Below are 16,812 nucleotides of genomic sequence, written 5' to 3' on the forward strand. Positions count from 1 at the left end.
AAACTTTCCTAGCATTAACATGCAATTGTAACTACATATGTGTAAGGGATATTAAATGTGTGACAATTTACGTCGCAATTTTTATCGAATTCCAGAGAAGCATGCAAATTTCAACATGCTGTTTTTCTTTTTCTTTTTTTTTTTTCTTTTCTTTTTTTTTTTTTTTTTTGGAAAAAAATATTTAATATAAGTTTACTTCACTTCTTAATGTTATTCAAGGTGTTGTACTAGTTATGAAATGCAGAACATGAAGAATTTTAATCTTTTTCAATGCAAGTAACACATGCAACCTGCATTTCAGAAATGCAACTACTGTAATTCTACAACTTTTACTAGTATAGTTCATGCTATAAGGAGTAGGTAAAGCTGACAAACGACAGCTGTTTCTCGTACTCACCAACACGGGCACCTAATGCACATGGCATGAGAGAAAGAAAGAATCCAGTTTCAAAACTTGGAATAATCCTACTTAAATTATTGTCTTTAACACAAATAATTTAAGTAAATATAAGGCTATTTCTAAGTGACTTAAATTTCATTTCAATTGTATTTATACCCACATATCAAATGAAGTACTAATGAACAGATTTCTGAACCTAGTTCACCTGTCGGTATTTCAATAAAAAATTAAGTAATAAAACAATCTCCTGAATTCAATTATATTTCAATTACAAAATAAGGTTGAAAAGCATACATGTAACATAAGGCAATTAATATATGACTTCCAATTTTCAACATACCTTGTACTCCACTTTTATCTAGAAAGTTGCTCAGCTGAAAAGTGCTATTGCTTGAGGCTAAGTACTGTGTGAACCGCTGCAAAAATAAAAGAATAAAATATTGTCAGTCTTTCGTACAAACAGGGAAGAGAATGAAAAAAGTGATATTAGACATGAAATTTCGAAAATTTTTCGTAATTCTTTCATTAATTACACAGACAATTAATTTGTTACAAGTTACAGACATATTTTCACTTATAGAGCTTTCTTGATATTGTTCTGTTTCAAACAAGACAAAAAGTATGAGCATTAAAGTAAATAGAAAAAAAGAGTACAGTAAAACAGGCTGACTTGATATGCTGGGGGACTTGATACGTTTTGTAGGTTGATGTTTAGGAACGAAACAAAATGTATCAAGTCCCTCCACTGTATCAAATCACCCTGTTTATATGCTGGGGAACTTGATTTGTTTTGTAGGTTGATGTTTCGAAATGAAACAACAACAAAATGTATCAAGCGCCCCCCCCTCCCCCAGCATATCAAGTCACCCCATTTTACGGTATATAATTATTACAAAGAGGAAACTTCAATATAAATATTGTGTATATCTGTATGTACTGTAAATCTTGTTTTATGATATTAAAATATAAACTAGAAGTTTTGATAATAAATTGCACATGGATGCAAGCTACATGGATATAATTTAGTTTATATTTAGATCCATAATCACAACAGATTTATTTCCACTAAGAGTTTTTACAAACTGCTAAGCGTTAATCAGTTCAATCATCAGTAATGTCCAAGACATGAGACACATTACAAGACTTTTAAAAAATCCGTGGTGCTATAGCCCATGAAGGACCAAGATCGACCAGCCGACTGCTGGCCTCACGTCCACATGCCGAAGCAGAGGTGGACGATCATCCAACCAGAATGGAGGTATCGTGTGGTTAACACAATCACTCCCTCAGCCATTATAGCTGGTTTGTGAAACCGGATTTTTGCTAACTATCATAGCTCTAAAAGTGCATCACGATGCTGAGTGGGCACCAGTCCCATACACTGGCCGAAATTTCATGAGAAAATTTCTTCCCTCATGAGGACTCGAACCAGTGTGCACTCCGTAACGCGAGAGCTTGACAGGATGCCTTAGACCACGATGCAATGGTGGGGACCAGTACAAAACTTAGTTCATTCTATTTTGTTAGTATAGTCGACAGATGTTTAGTATCAGATTTAATGTTAGCTTTTTCGTTAACTAATGGGAATGCATGTGAAGGCCAAGCTAATGTAAACAAAATCAAAAGAGAAAACAACTTGGTACAAACTAAAAGTGAATATGAAGCAAAAGGATATTAATGTGCAAAGAAGAATCATTACACTGTTTCAATTAAAACTGCTGTGAAGAGGAAAATCTTCATGAATTGATTTGTATAATCACATCGCTATAATCATCTCTCTTGAAAGGTAGATTCCTATTCTCATTATTTGCCATTGTGTGTAGTATTTCATGATAAGAATCAAACATAATTTGTTTACTTACAAATGGATAGTAATTTAGATATATTATAAAACCGGTGGCTTGTCAGGTTCTGTGCTGATAGCATACAAGTCTCCTGAAGAGCAATAGAGACTTACTCAAGAGACAGAGGGCCATTTAATTTAAGGACCAAATTAACTATAATCTCTATACATGAGACTATCAAGACCCAGTTGAAGACAAAACCTTTGAGAGCTTTAATGAATGAAATCAGAAACAGTTTCATGAATCATCATCATCATCATCATGCGCCAACTTTTGGAAAACATTGGGTGGGCTCAAACACGAATTATAAGTTAAAAAAATAAAACTCATAAATAACAACAACAACAACAACAACAATAACAATAACAATAATAACAATAATAATAATAATAATAATAATAATAATAATAATAATAATAATAAATACAAAGTCTAAAGTTAAGTTTATGGGGGAAATTTCAAAATCTTTCGAAGTAAAAACAGGAGTAAGACAAGGAGATTGACTCTCTCCATTACTTTTCACCAATGTCCTTGAAAAAGTAATACAAGAGTGGTGTAAACAAGAAACAATCCTCAAAATTAATCAACCAATCACATTAGGCAGAGGAAAATTGAAGATAGATTGTTTAGCATTTGCAGACAACTTAGCAATTTTACCTCATGACATCACAACAGCTCAAAAACAGATTGAACGGTTAAAAAAAATCGCGGAGAAAATCAGTCTCCAGATATCCTTAAAAAAAAAAAACACGTTACCTGAAAGCACCAAAGTATATGGAAATCAAATATAGTAAAATTAAACGAGTCTCCCACAATGCAAAATATATCTCTGTGAAATGATTAGGAAAATGGAGTTGAAACAAAAGCAAACGAATTAGATGCCAAAAAAATGGAGACAGCATTTCGCTCACTCAAAATATTTACACTAAAAGTGTATATCCAAACATACAAAACTAAGACATTATAAACACGTCATTAAACCAGAATGCAAAATCTTAAGGACAATTTTAGGCCTAAAAGTCATAGGTAAACAATACAGACTGAAAAGTAAACAAGAAAAAGAAACAGATATTCATAGTGACATTAGAAAAAAAAAATTACGAACACATCAAAAGAATGAACTCCGACAAATTCACAAAACAAACAGTTGAATTTTATGAAAATAAAAATAAAGCACAAACAGATACTTTTAAATGGATTGGCGAAATAAAAAAAATGATTTAAAATAGCAGGAATCACACAAGAAGACAGTCGACCTGGTTGGCGAGTTGGTATTGCGCTGGCCTTTTATGCCCAAGGTTGCGGGTTCGATCCTGGGCCAGGTCGATGGCATTTAAGTGTGATTAAATGCGACAGGCTCATGTCAGTAGATTTACTGGCATGTAAAAGAACTCCTGCGGAACAAAATTCCGGCACATTCGGAGACGCTGATATAACCTCTGCAGTTGCGAGCGTCGTTAAATAAAACATAACATTTTAACAAGAAGACATCTTAAACAAAGAGTTCTTTGGAATCAAAGTTCATAAAATGACAAGTTGACAAAGAGGAAAAACCGACGAAAAAGACTGGAACAACGTGTACTGAAGAGAGAAAAGAAGCCCACAGTCAAAGAATGACAGAACTATGGACAAAAAGAAAGGCAAAGAAATGTCTAAGTACTTTGCGTAGTCCTAAATGAACTTATTCACAACTAATAATAATAATAATAATAATAATAATAATAATAATAATAATAATAATACGAATTACTGGGTGGGCTTGGGCCCCATGGCCATATAAGTTGGAAGCGCAAGCTGCTTTTTAGATTGATGTAAAAAAAAAAAAACGAGCTAGTGTTTCGTTTTTACATTATAAATCTCTGAAAGATAACTTTTAGTTAAGGAAATAAAAATGTATTTAAGAAATGAATTACTATCATAGGATAGGTAACTTGGGCTTATCTGTTATATATAAATACACAATTTTTAATTTTCCAGTTTAAATGTGACAGTATCCCCAAGTTTGAAATTCACATAACAAATGAGGAAAATGTTGTATTATATATAATCTTGGTTGTAAATAATAAAGCTTGTTAGCCAATGGCGTAGCTCAGTCGGCGAAGATGCTTGCCTGTCGATGTGGAGTTGCGCTCAGGTGTGGGTTTGATTTCTGCTTGGGCTGATTGCCTGGTTGGACTTTTTCCGAGGTTTCCCCCAAATATAATCTCACTATCACTAATCCCTCGACGCTAAATAACCGAGTAGTTGATACAGCGTCGTTAAATAACCAACTTAAAAAATAAAGCTTGTTTCAAAGAGAAAGTGTAATAGGTATTTATTTCTGCAAATTTTCTAGAATACATCATCATCATCATCGTTCACGAAGTAGGCCTCTCTAGACCTGTTTCGGCCCCATCTAGCATCTTCTTAAAGGTCTTCCTGGTCGACGATGTCCTCTAGGTTTATATTGCATCATAATTTTTGGGATTCTTGAATTTTCCATTTTTCTTACATGATCTAGCCAACTGAATTTGTATCTGCTGATTTTTTCTTCTACTGACTCTACTTCTAATTGTTCTAAAATTTCTTCATTCCTTTTTCGGTCTAAAAGAGTATATCCTGTGGTCCTCCTGAAAAATTTCATTTCCGTTGCTTTGATTCTGTTCATGTCTTTTTTCTTTAATGTCCAAATCTCGCTTCCGTATAAAAGGGAGGGTAATGCTAGTGTATTATATATTTTTATTCTTGTAGATTTTTGTACTAATTTAGCTTTTAATGTATTGTTTATTATTCCTAGAATTTGTGTAAATTTGGTAATTTTCTTGTTCACATCTTTTTCATTTCGATAAGATATTTCACAACCCAGATAATTGAAATTTTGCACTTGTTCGAGGCACTGGTTATTGTGTATTATCTTACTTCTGACTGGGTCTTGTCCTAAAAATGCCATGATTTTTGTGCTGAAATTTCCATCCCAAAATCTTTTAATATTTTATTTAATGTATACAATCCTCTTTGTAAATTATCCTCTGAATTGGAAATTAAGACTTGATCATCGGCATAGAGTAAGGTATTTAATGTTAGAGCACTGGTTATTTTGATTCCTGATGTGTAGATTTGGTTCTATTTTGAAATAATTACATTTATATAGATATTAAATAAAGTTGGTGATAGTGGACAACCTTGTCAAACTCCATTATTAACTAATTTTCTTTCGGATATACAGTTATTTATTTTGACACTTATTTTGCTGTCTGTTTAGATTTCTATTATATTTTGTAATAGCAAATTTGGAATATTTTTATCTTGTAATATGTCGAATAAAAGGTCTCTTCGGACTTTATCAAAAGCTTTCACAAAATCAATAAAAGCTATATGGGTTTCTAAATTAAATTCTCTTCTTTTTTCTAACAATAGTTTGATACTAAATAATGGATCTACACATGATCTTCCTTTTCTAAAGCCATTTTGACACTCCAGAAGGAAAGTTTCAGCATGTTTTTTTTAATTTTTCATTTAAAATCCTACTAAATATCTTATAACATGTGTTGAGGATACTAATCCCTCTACAGTTTTCAACATTCTGTTTATCTCCTGTTTTATATATGGGAATAATTACATTATTTTTCCATTCTTCCGGTAAAGTGGCAGTCAGATATATTCTGTTTAGAAATCTTAGTAATCTTTCTTGAAATAGATCTCTTGCATATTTATACAATTCTGAATTTAGGTTATCTTCTCCAGGTGATTTACTATTTTTCGTCTTCTTTAATGCTTCTTGTAGTTCTTCTTTTGTAATGCATTGTTCATCTGGGTTTTTTGTGTCCCAGAATTTTCAATCAAAAGTAGGATTGTTCCATAAGTTTTTGTAAAAGTCTAGGAATGTTTCTATTTTGGGGCAAGGGTTTATCTTGGCGGATTCCTTTATGTCTCTGTTCATGTATTTTAAAATTTTATATGTATTGGGTTTCATTTTATAAATGTCAGTTTCTAAAAAAGATATAAACTCTTTCCATGATTGCCTGTGTCGTTTTCTAATTTCTCTGTTAGCTATCGCCCTTTTATGTTTATAATATATTTCATCATTGACGGATTTTGTTTGAAGGTATTTTCTATAAGCTATGTTTTTATTTTTTATGATCTCCTTAATTTCATCATCCCATGATCTTAATTTTTTCTTATGTGTGAAAGCCTTATATTTTCCGATGCTCTCCATGGCTGCCTGTGATTCTAGAATACAGTACTTCAAAAACACCTAAAAATGCTCAAGAGTACCGATATATTCCCCTTCTTTAATATGTTCTTAATTTTGAAGTGTAAATATTGAAGTGCCTACTATTCATACACTCATACAATGATATAAGCTATTTATTTCAAAATATATTTATGTATTTAGGATCGAAATAAGTAGTTGGACAAGAAACAGACAGTATTTTAATGTCATCAAAGTGAATTTATACGTATTTAAAATATTAGATAACATTAGTCCATTTTAAAAGCGAAGGGAACATTTGAACTGATGCTATAGGCTTGTAATGGAAAAATAAAAAAAGGTATTTCATTGCGATAATTTCCGAGAATGTTTTCATTCCAGATATACAATTCTTTTGCTACAAGGGAAACTATGAAAAGTGAGATTATATAAACAAGTTTTAAAGTAAAGATAAGTGGATTAGAAATTGGGGAGAGAGTAGAGGTGGTTTGATATTATTTCCATAAATTTTTAAAAATAAATTTATACATCTTCTCACCATTCGTGAGCTGCCACAAGGGACAAAGAGTACTTAACCATAGAAATTTTTACAAGTTCATGAAAAACCATTGATTTTGTTTTAACAATGAAATGCCTACAAGTACATAACTGCAAATATATATATATTTTTTGAGATTAGTGAAAATATACCTATTTTTAGAAAGGTAAGTGTTACAAAAAAGTAAAGAATGCTACTGAACTTAGTTTGATTTTGAATATAGGTGATTCTTCAGGAGAGCAATTGATCCTTTCAATGCAGCTAAGGTTACAATCGGAATAATAGATGTAGGTATTCCAAGCCTCTTAAACACATCTTTCATGAAGAGAGTAGCGGTACAGTATCCAAAAACAATAGGTGCAGGAATTGAATGCAGAGAAACAAACAATAATTATCAGAAATGGCCATCTGGAATAGATTACAAAATATACATAAGGACTGAAATGACAAATTTCCGAAACAAATACCAAAAAGGGGGTTTAATTTACCTTAATTTCTTTATAGTTTAATATTCATTTTGATTTCCTATATAGACCAAGCAAGGGAATGTGATTTTTTTTTTTAAATAAGAAGTCTTTTACAGTTGACATACGCAGATTACACGGATCCATTTGAGAAGACATAAAATAAAATCGATATAAAGAGTGGCGCAGTCAGAATTTGGCTCTGGAGGGGGGGGGGGAATATGAATGACTTTTACATAATTGGTAGTTTTTAAATTTATATCTTTTTCTTGTTCATATGAAAAATTGTCGCCTAAATATTTAAATATGTTAACCTTTCCTAAAATTTTATCTTCAATACAAATTTTCAATACAATTTTATTTTATGTCGTCCCAAATGGATTAATTTTTGTATAGTGAAAAGATTAATTTTTTAAACATTATTGTCGGAACTAGGGACAAGAATAAGTATTTTTTGGAAAATGGATTAAGAAAAAATTAAATTCAGTATTCTTACATTGCGATGAATATGTACTTGCTTTGCACTGTAAAATTTATGGAAGACAAAATAATGTACAGTAGCGTAAATTTCAAGAAATGTTTAGAAAACATAAAATCATTTCTTTTCAAATGAAATTTTGCACTTCATCTAAAAGATAAAGCATGTTATAAGGGAACTTACTCATTAAAAAATTAGATTAAGATATACACGATAATAATATAATAAAGCTACAGCTTTTAACAACTGAAATCTTGTATAATAATTAAACTTACCACGTAAAGTTTTCGATTAGGTACTTACCAATTGTGCCAACTTTTTTAAAACGTTGGGTGGGCTCAAACACTTGAGTTATAAGTTAAGATAAATCTCGTAAGTAACAATGATAAAACGACAAATTATGGGTGGGCTCAGGCCCCACGAGCCCAAATAAGTTGGCACCACTGGTACTTACAGTTGTTGAAATATATATGATTCAATTCTGGTCGAAGGAAATGGATTTTTAAAAGTGACTAAAGTTTTAGCATGACTTATTCCTTCAAAAGGAAGTAAGGTGGTAGGTCTGTGTTGTGGATTTACGGTATATGAGAGAATCCAGTTTCCAAAGTGAGCTCATATATCATTGGCATAATGAGTTTGGACTTTGAGTTCATAAATTAAATCTTCCACATTGACAGACTCATAGAACTCTGTAAGACTTTCTTCTACTATATCTGGAGTAGGAACCTAACATTGACTGGGGAGTAGGGGGAATCCAGACCAAATCATTATTTTTTTTTTTATTTCTATTTATTCATTTTTTTTAATAGAAATTCTATTTTGTTTATCAATCAACTATGTACAAATGCGTAGGAAGTTGACACTCAAAATTGGCAAAATTGGCACGAGGGAGGGGGGAGGAAGGAAATCTTTTCTAATCATTTCACTTATGGTTTAACTCAAAGGTACCCTATGCATTTTTACGTATGAAATAACAATGAAAACATAACCTTAATCTCAATTCTATTTGACAACTGGAATCACGAATAGAAAGATAAATACATCCTTCTACAGAACATTTACGAAGATTTAAATGAATCTCTTTCATTCAGTTCTGCAGAGGATATAGCAGTGAATATATAAAGAAGAAACCCACGATAAAGTGAAGCTATATATATATATATATATATATATATATATATATATATATATATATATATATATATATACACACACACACACACACACACACACACACATTCATTATTTCACATTTTATGCAATAACTTATTAAGCAGTTTGAAGGGAATTTGTGTACACTGCAGTGTATCTCTGGAGTTTTCCCTTCTTCCCTACCTGCATCCCTTCGAAACTGCAGCTGAAAAATCGTAAATTAGACATTTTGGGAATCAAAATGTATACAGTACATTATTCAGTATTAATTAAATGTATAAAAATGAAGTATTTATTATATTTCTCCTAAAATACTGAATTCAAGTAAAATTCTGAAGTGATTTATAGTCCTTTCTTTGCCAAATTAAATCAGTACTTAAATACACTATGCCAAACCACTAGAAGAAAGTACACTTTTCTATTTACTAACAAGTCTGAGAACATGGGCCAATGCCAACATTTTGAAATTTATAGTTCGAAGTAGAGTATCGTAATACTTTTTCTACATTTGACGTAATGAGGAAATATGGAAATAAATATATATATATATATATATATATATATATATATATATATCAAAACATTTTGTAACCACAGAGTTAAATTCTTGTTCACTATTACTGGGAATCCCTACAAATTAGAATTTTAGCACAACTGCGATTCAATTACACCCTCTGATCTCACGGGATGTAGTGGTATTTGTAGAGAATAATGTATTACGAGTATTACACAAACATTTAAAATGCATAATGTAAATAGAATACTTACTTCATTACCATAACAAAGCATATGATGAACAGTAATTAGTGCTTTGAAGACAACTACCCAGTTTGTGTTCTGTGATCGCTCAATAAGTAAATTAGCCAACTGTGGAATCGACACATTCGGCTCATTTGTACAGTGGATTAAATCTGTAAACACAAAAAATTATAATTAGAGACTGATAAAAACATGAGAAACAAAGCTGTTTGATTATTAGAGTAAACAAATTACGATTATACACAGTAAAATGTGATCATTTTACAGATCATCTGTCTTTAATAGGTCGCCATGACAATGGGTAATTTCAAACCATTAACATTTGAATGTGTCAAACGTCTGTCAAAGTCATCAGAACTACCCAATGCATTTAATTAGCTTTTAAAAAATCAATGAATACTGTAAGTTAAAAATCCTTAGCTAAAACTCGTTAAGGAAAGATTTTATAGACAAGAGATGTCAATTTTGAATTAAAGTTTATAAAAATGGAATAGTTTATATTCTTTCTGAAAGATGGAATAAAATCCAGATCAATGGACAGCTCAATAAGTATTTTACAATATACATACGAAATATGGCGATGCTTAACAATAAAAATTAAGTGTAAATATTAATAAATATTACTTTTATGAACCAATATAAATAATATGCTTCGTATATCAATATGAAGAGGCTAGGGAGGAAGGAAACCCCAACTAGTAATTCAAACTATTAAAAAAACTCTCTAAAATACAACAAAGACTACTTTTATTTCAGTCAAATAAAGCACAGTTTTACAATATAAAGGAAGTCAACTACTACAATGAACATCATATTGTGAAATGACAAGACCAATGTTTTGAGATGTAAATACAATTAGTAACTAAGCTTTCCTGTGTCTAATTTAGTGTTAAAATATTACAAATATATATAAAATTTGTACTGAGAAAGTAGAGAATGTTCTCTTATACAGTATTACATTCATTAACTCTCATCAAAATTTACATACTGTATTTTCCAAATATGAAACAAAATGTTCCAACAAACCTATGGCTTAAAAGGGTAGCGATAGCGAAAAGGATTGAAAGTGAAAAGAGGTTAGGGAGGGAGGAAAAACAGGAGAAACAAATTGGAGGGAGGGAGGGAGGAAAAGAGGGGAGAGAGGAAAGGAGGAGAAGAAGGTAAAGAGGGAAGAAAGGAGGAAACGAGGGTATGAAAGGAGTATAGGGGAACCAAAAGATGGTAGGGGAGGAAAAGAGGATAGAGAGGGAGCAAAAGAGTTTAGGGGGAAGAAAAAGACGGGGGAGACAGAAGAAGAGATAACAGAAAGGGACAGGGAGAAGAGAGAATTGAGGATATGGAGAAAGAAAAGCTAGAGAGAGGAATATGAAATTTAAAATTAGGCACAATTTAGGATAAAATGGATTTCATCCTTTGTATAAGATTCCTATTCCAGTTAGCAAATGAAAAACCTATAGATTACTTCGAAACTAGAAAAACAGAACGTGCCGTCATCTTGTCCTTCAGTTTACATTGTTGAATGCTTATGAGTTGAGTTTGGATTTTACGTTTTAATTCTTTATGTAAACGTGGAGAATTAATAATGTCAGAAGAAGAACGGTGTGAAGACCTTAGGAAAGATGGACTGCTGTCTTAAACATCGCCAGAACAGACTGATTAGCCTAATCCATGTAGATCATGATGAATAAGGTTTTTGCGGACAAATTTGTTTAAAACCTAGGATATACATATACAGTACTTCAATTTTAAAGCGTCTTAAATGCCCGTTATGATTAACGCCTATTTTCAGAATATGAACCTGAAATACACTGAACAGAATAGTTAAGAGTAGAACTTTTGACGTAGAACTACATATTTCCCTCACTTGAAACTGAAATACATAAAAATGCAACCCTCCCTCTCCTTGTACGACGTACAGCCCCAACATGGGACATACAGACACAGAAGGCTGCCACAATATGCCCATCGTGGTCGCCGAGAGCTCAACAGAAGTAGCCACGCGATGATGCGAGAACGCCGGCGCCGCATTCTTGAACTTCACGGGCTATACGTTAAGGTTTGAAGCTCGCCTCGACAACAGCGACGACACTCTGAGATTCGTGCACAGACACGGTCTCTCTAAAGCCTGGGTCACACTAGGTTGGTTTACCAGCTGCTGCTTGCTGGTAGCAGCCGTTCAGCAGCGCAGTGTGAACCGGCCCTACTAGCGGCTGCTTCGTGCCAGCCGGCTGGTGCTGTAGCGCATGTTCAACTTTACCGCCACCAGCTCGTCATGTGACTCAACTCTCGCTGCTAGCAGCGTCCCACCAGCCTAGGGTAAACAGTCGTGAATCGTAGTTGGAGCTCCATGTGGTTCTTTTTCAGTCCAATTTAATTATTTACGTCGTACTTTTCTGTGTATCTATTCTTTGTACGTGTACTCAAGTGGAATGCGAATCAGATCGTACAATTTTTAATATATTATACCAATACCAAAACTACAAGTGTCTGTGGGAGGGCCCCTTCGGTGACTGTCAGACCTTCAGTCTATCACGCAGGCGATCTGGGTTCGAGTCCCGGTCAGGCTTGGGATTTTTCATTTAAAAGTCCATAGTGACACTTGCGGCGATCAAGGTCGTAATTGAGGTTTTTCTTGAGGTTCTCCGGTTTCCACATATTAGGCATCTATATCATTCTATAGCATTCCCCGAACCCTGGCTGGCGAGGCAAGGAGGAGAATGGCTGGGCACAAGTGGGATTGCCTGCTCAAAACCTGGGTATGCAGCGAACCTTAGTGTAGTCAGCCGGTGTGGGTTTGGGAATGCACCCAACTTGAAGGTTAGCGCAATAGATCTTGAAAGATCGCAGTGCTGGGTCGTAGTTCGCACCCTAAATTCACTTCAACGAGTGTCTTGTGGGACGACTCGTTCCCCAACTATTACAAAATTGAAGAAGAACGCAGCCTTCAGGAACATGATAAAAGAGTTGGATGCTGCAAGCTTGCATGCCACAATGGGACCATTAAGGAAATAACTTATCTGAATGTAGTCTTTTCTTCCTAATGAGTGTTGAAATCAATTCTAGTATCTCCTCTAGTTTCAAATTATACATTCTTAAAATGCTCTTGTATGAGGTAGATTCTCATCCGCAAGTTCTCTTAGAAGTCTCAAGGAGGCCCCCCTATCCCGTTTCTTCTTGTATTTCTTCTCCAATAAATAACATATGCTGACAAAGTTCACTAACTCCTATCCCTAACAATCGCAGTAAGAACTCTCGCCGTACACCCAAAGATGACACATCCGACACCCAGAGTTGGGAAGTTACATGTAAGAAATTAATTTCTACACGACACGTACGAGTAAATACGTGTAATAATGCATAACTTAATTTATAACATAAATGTAAAAGATTTAACAACTTCAAAACTTGCCGTAATACATTACAATACGAAGTATTCAATTGCTACTTAAGTTCCTAGGCTACCAGCATATATTACTTGCGGTAATTCGAGATCTTCATACAGAAAGTCGACATTTCTTCTGTCCTTTGTAACGATAAACAGTCAACACATAGTGTTTCCGCGTGTTGCTTGGTTACTCGTCACGTCGATACAGATCCCAGAATTTACTACAAAGGCTGCTGACGGTTTTCAAAATTTTGTCATTGTGTTTCACACCAGCATTTTTTGTCTTTACATATATATATATATATATATATTTTTTTTTTTTTGCCGAACTCTTTATATCACTATGGTCTGTGAGCGTGACTTCGTTTATTTTCTTTCATCAGCTGAAAGAGGCAAATATTAAGAGAAAATACTAAATTTGTTGTTCTTTGAGGACCCTCGTGGACACTTTTACTACCCATTTCTACAGAGTTGTTTCCGATCTCTGATAACGAATTTGGATGACGTCATGTGCGTCAGGAATTACACCGACAGCTGAATTGCGGCGAGAGATGACAAACCAGTAGTGAGTGATTTCATAATCAGAGTGCACGGTGTATCACAGTAGTAATGCCCAAGAAAATCGAGTCTTTTTGGGAGGGGTACATAACTTTTTCCGATGCCAAGTACAGTTACGTGAAAATCATAGGACTCTGCAAAACACGTGATTTCGTTATTTCCAAGAAAGGCATCTTGTGTGTACCTAATAAGACTGGCAAAGCTCGGATGGGATTCATTCCAGAGTGGAAATGCAAGCAAATCCATCCCCGTCACAAGTCATCGCACCCACGAGATGATACACATTAATTCCATTCGAACTTAACCAATCTTATTAAGTACACAGAAGATGCCTTTCTTGGAAATAACGAAACCTTGTTTATTGCAGGCTTATTTTATTTTCACTTAACTGTACTTGGCGTTGGAAAGGGTTGTAATTTACCCCTCCCAAAAAGGCTCGATTTTCTTGGGAATTTCTGCTGTGAATCATCGTGCACTCTATGAGATCACTCACTACTGGTCTGTCACCTCGCGCCACAGTTCAGCTGTCGTGTGACTCCTGACGCACATGCAGTCATTCAAATTCGTTATCAGAGATCGGAAACAACTCTGTAGATTGTTCGTGATCAAATTGTAATCTGATAGTCTGGAAATTTTAAAATTATGGAATGACAGTCAACTTCAGTTCACAGTATATTTGCGAAACGCTCAGTGAGAGTTTACATATAATGATATAATCAATGATTTTGAGGTTAATAAGATCCTATATTAAAAATAAAAATTGAAAACGACATGTCATACGCCGGAAGACATTTGTATAGTAAATATGACTTAGCCCCCCCCCCCCGCAAAACTTAAAACTGCGCAAAATATCAATTTTGTGGATCGATAATTAAAAATACAGCAACACAACGTATTCAAGCACATAGTAGAATATATAACCTATTAATTTACTTCCATGCAAATAATTTATTACGCCGCGTAGAAAATTGTGTAAAATATTGTCACGTAATTTACGCGGCAAACCCTACTGACACAAGAAAAGTCATGTAGACGCAACAAAACTGCTGCTTCCAGCACTGAGTACATTGCAGTGTGAAACGATAGCAGCCGCTGCTTGATGTTGCTTATACCAGCAGCAGCTGGTAAACCAGCCTAGCGTGACCCAGGCTTAAGAAATTTGGAAGGCTTGCGATGTAGCCATCACATTTCATCGTCCTATTCTTGTTGTGTATGATTTCATTGAATCTGTAAAGTGCCGTGATTTTTCGCCCAATAAATGACTGCATACACAAATTCATTTCACGGTTTACGTAAAGATACGCAACATAGCAAAGTTACCTGTCGATTTTTTTACTCGTATTATTATTATTATTATTATTATTATTATTTTTATTTTAAATAAAAAATCGGTCACATTTCGATTAAGTGAATATCACTGACGTATAGATGCGTAACTACCAACAACTCTAAGATCGAATCTATTTCTTATTTATGGAACGATGGAAAAAGTCAGTTGTTTAAGAAATTACGTACGAAAAGACTTGTATAGACCAAAACGCGAAAAAGGGCTAACGAGTGTGCTTAAACAGTGGATTGTACGAGATCCCAATTTCTCTACTGACGAAAAATTATTTTCTGCCAATCCTGCTGAAATAAAGTATGCAGGAATTTTAATTTTGCTGTGATTAATTCCGAAAATCCAATGTTGAAATTAACATACATATTTAGACTTAAAAATCCGAGTATGAAAAAAAGGTTTAGGTATTAACTGACAACGTGTAGTTTACATTTTAACAAGCATAATTATATAGGCCTACCTATACTTTAATATATGTTCAATTAGAGTATGAAAAACAGAAAAGAAAAAGTCTACAAACGCCTAATTACGGTTTAGTGCCTATTTAAGGGTCTATTTTCTTTATGTTTTTTTAGCATTTTTGCTTACCTATATTTGTTTTAATTATTAGCTAATATTAATCCTTATATGAACACTACCAGTTGTTAATACATATATTTCTATCAGGAGAACACTATCAATCACATGCGAGCGATTTAAATATCAGACAGAGTATATGTTTCAGGATTCTTCATGCATACCCTGTTGGTACTGCCAGGCTTGGCAGCGTGTTGGCTGTTATATGTCGGGATCCGCCCCTTAAGCCAATAAACGTATAGTGTTTCTGTTATTTATGACGAGTGTAGCGATGACATTTGTAGCATGAAACTCATATCAATACAACTTAGCACGGCTCTTCCGCTTCGCTTTAGCGAACAGTGAGTGAGATCTTAGATCATAAATTCTATGATCTAGGGCAGCGTTTCTCAAACTATGGTCCGCGGACCACCTGCGGTCCCCGAGGTCTGCTCTTGTAGTCCTTCGAAAAGGACAGAAGAAAAAATAAAATTCAAACGAATTGCGTATCACACTATAGCTGAAAATCTCAGAGTTTGAAAATGACACATGGCAATCACCTTTCACTTTTCCTCCAAGTACTGGCATTTTATGAAATTTATTACCCTACCCGTCTACCGACTTCCCACTCTACTCTCAGGAACAAAAGAGGAATTTTAAGCACTATGAACGTAGTGTTTTACGCCATCTTTTCTCTGCACATCAGCTGATGACATGTGGCTAAGTACATTGGCATATATTCCAGATGTATTCTCAAAACTAAACGAACTAAACCTCTCTCTTAGAGGTAATTCTTTGACTGTTCTCAATGCACATGAGAAAATAGTGTTCGAGAGGAAACTTGGTTTGTGGGTCAGTTACTTAAAACAGAGGATTTTTTCACTATTTCCAACCCTAGAGTCTTTTTTGATTGAAAATTATTTCGTTATTAGAACAAAATTATGCAATGACATGTTCGCATCACGAAACTATGAGGTCACAATCTGAAACTTATTTTCCAAGTAAATATGATGCATTTTCATGGGTTCGTGATCCCTTTCATTGCGATATTGAAATTAACAAACTTTCATTGAGTGAAAGAGAACAGTTAATTGAACTCTCGACTTAAAATGAAATTCCAAGCGGAAGATATGGTTAATTTCTGGACC

The 16,812-nt window shown here is 34.0% G+C and overlaps 1 protein-coding gene across 5 annotated transcripts in view; it reads right to left on the reverse strand.

The window, feature by feature from the left end:
* LOC138705886 (phosphatidylinositol-binding clathrin assembly protein unc-11-like) overlaps positions 1 to 16,812 on the reverse strand; it is a 276,393-nt gene that overhangs the window by 96,797 nt on the left and 162,784 nt on the right. For 4 of the 5 annotated variants that reach the window (XM_069834618.1, XM_069834620.1, XM_069834619.1 and 1 more), the window contains exons 2-4: positions 9,837 to 9,979; positions 741 to 816; positions 398 to 409 (exon numbers count right to left, since the gene is read on the reverse strand). In XM_069834618.1, coding sequence (XP_069690719.1) covers positions 398 to 409; positions 741 to 816; positions 9,837 to 9,979 — 231 coding nt within the window. The remainder of the gene's footprint in view (positions 1 to 397; positions 410 to 740; positions 817 to 9,836; positions 9,980 to 16,812) is intronic. The other variant, XM_069834617.1, reaches the window with a different exon arrangement.

This window comes from Periplaneta americana, chromosome 9 (assembly GCF_040183065.1).
Source record: "Periplaneta americana isolate PAMFEO1 chromosome 9, P.americana_PAMFEO1_priV1, whole genome shotgun sequence".
Classification (NCBI taxonomy): Eukaryota; Metazoa; Arthropoda; class Insecta; order Blattodea; family Blattidae; genus Periplaneta; species Periplaneta americana.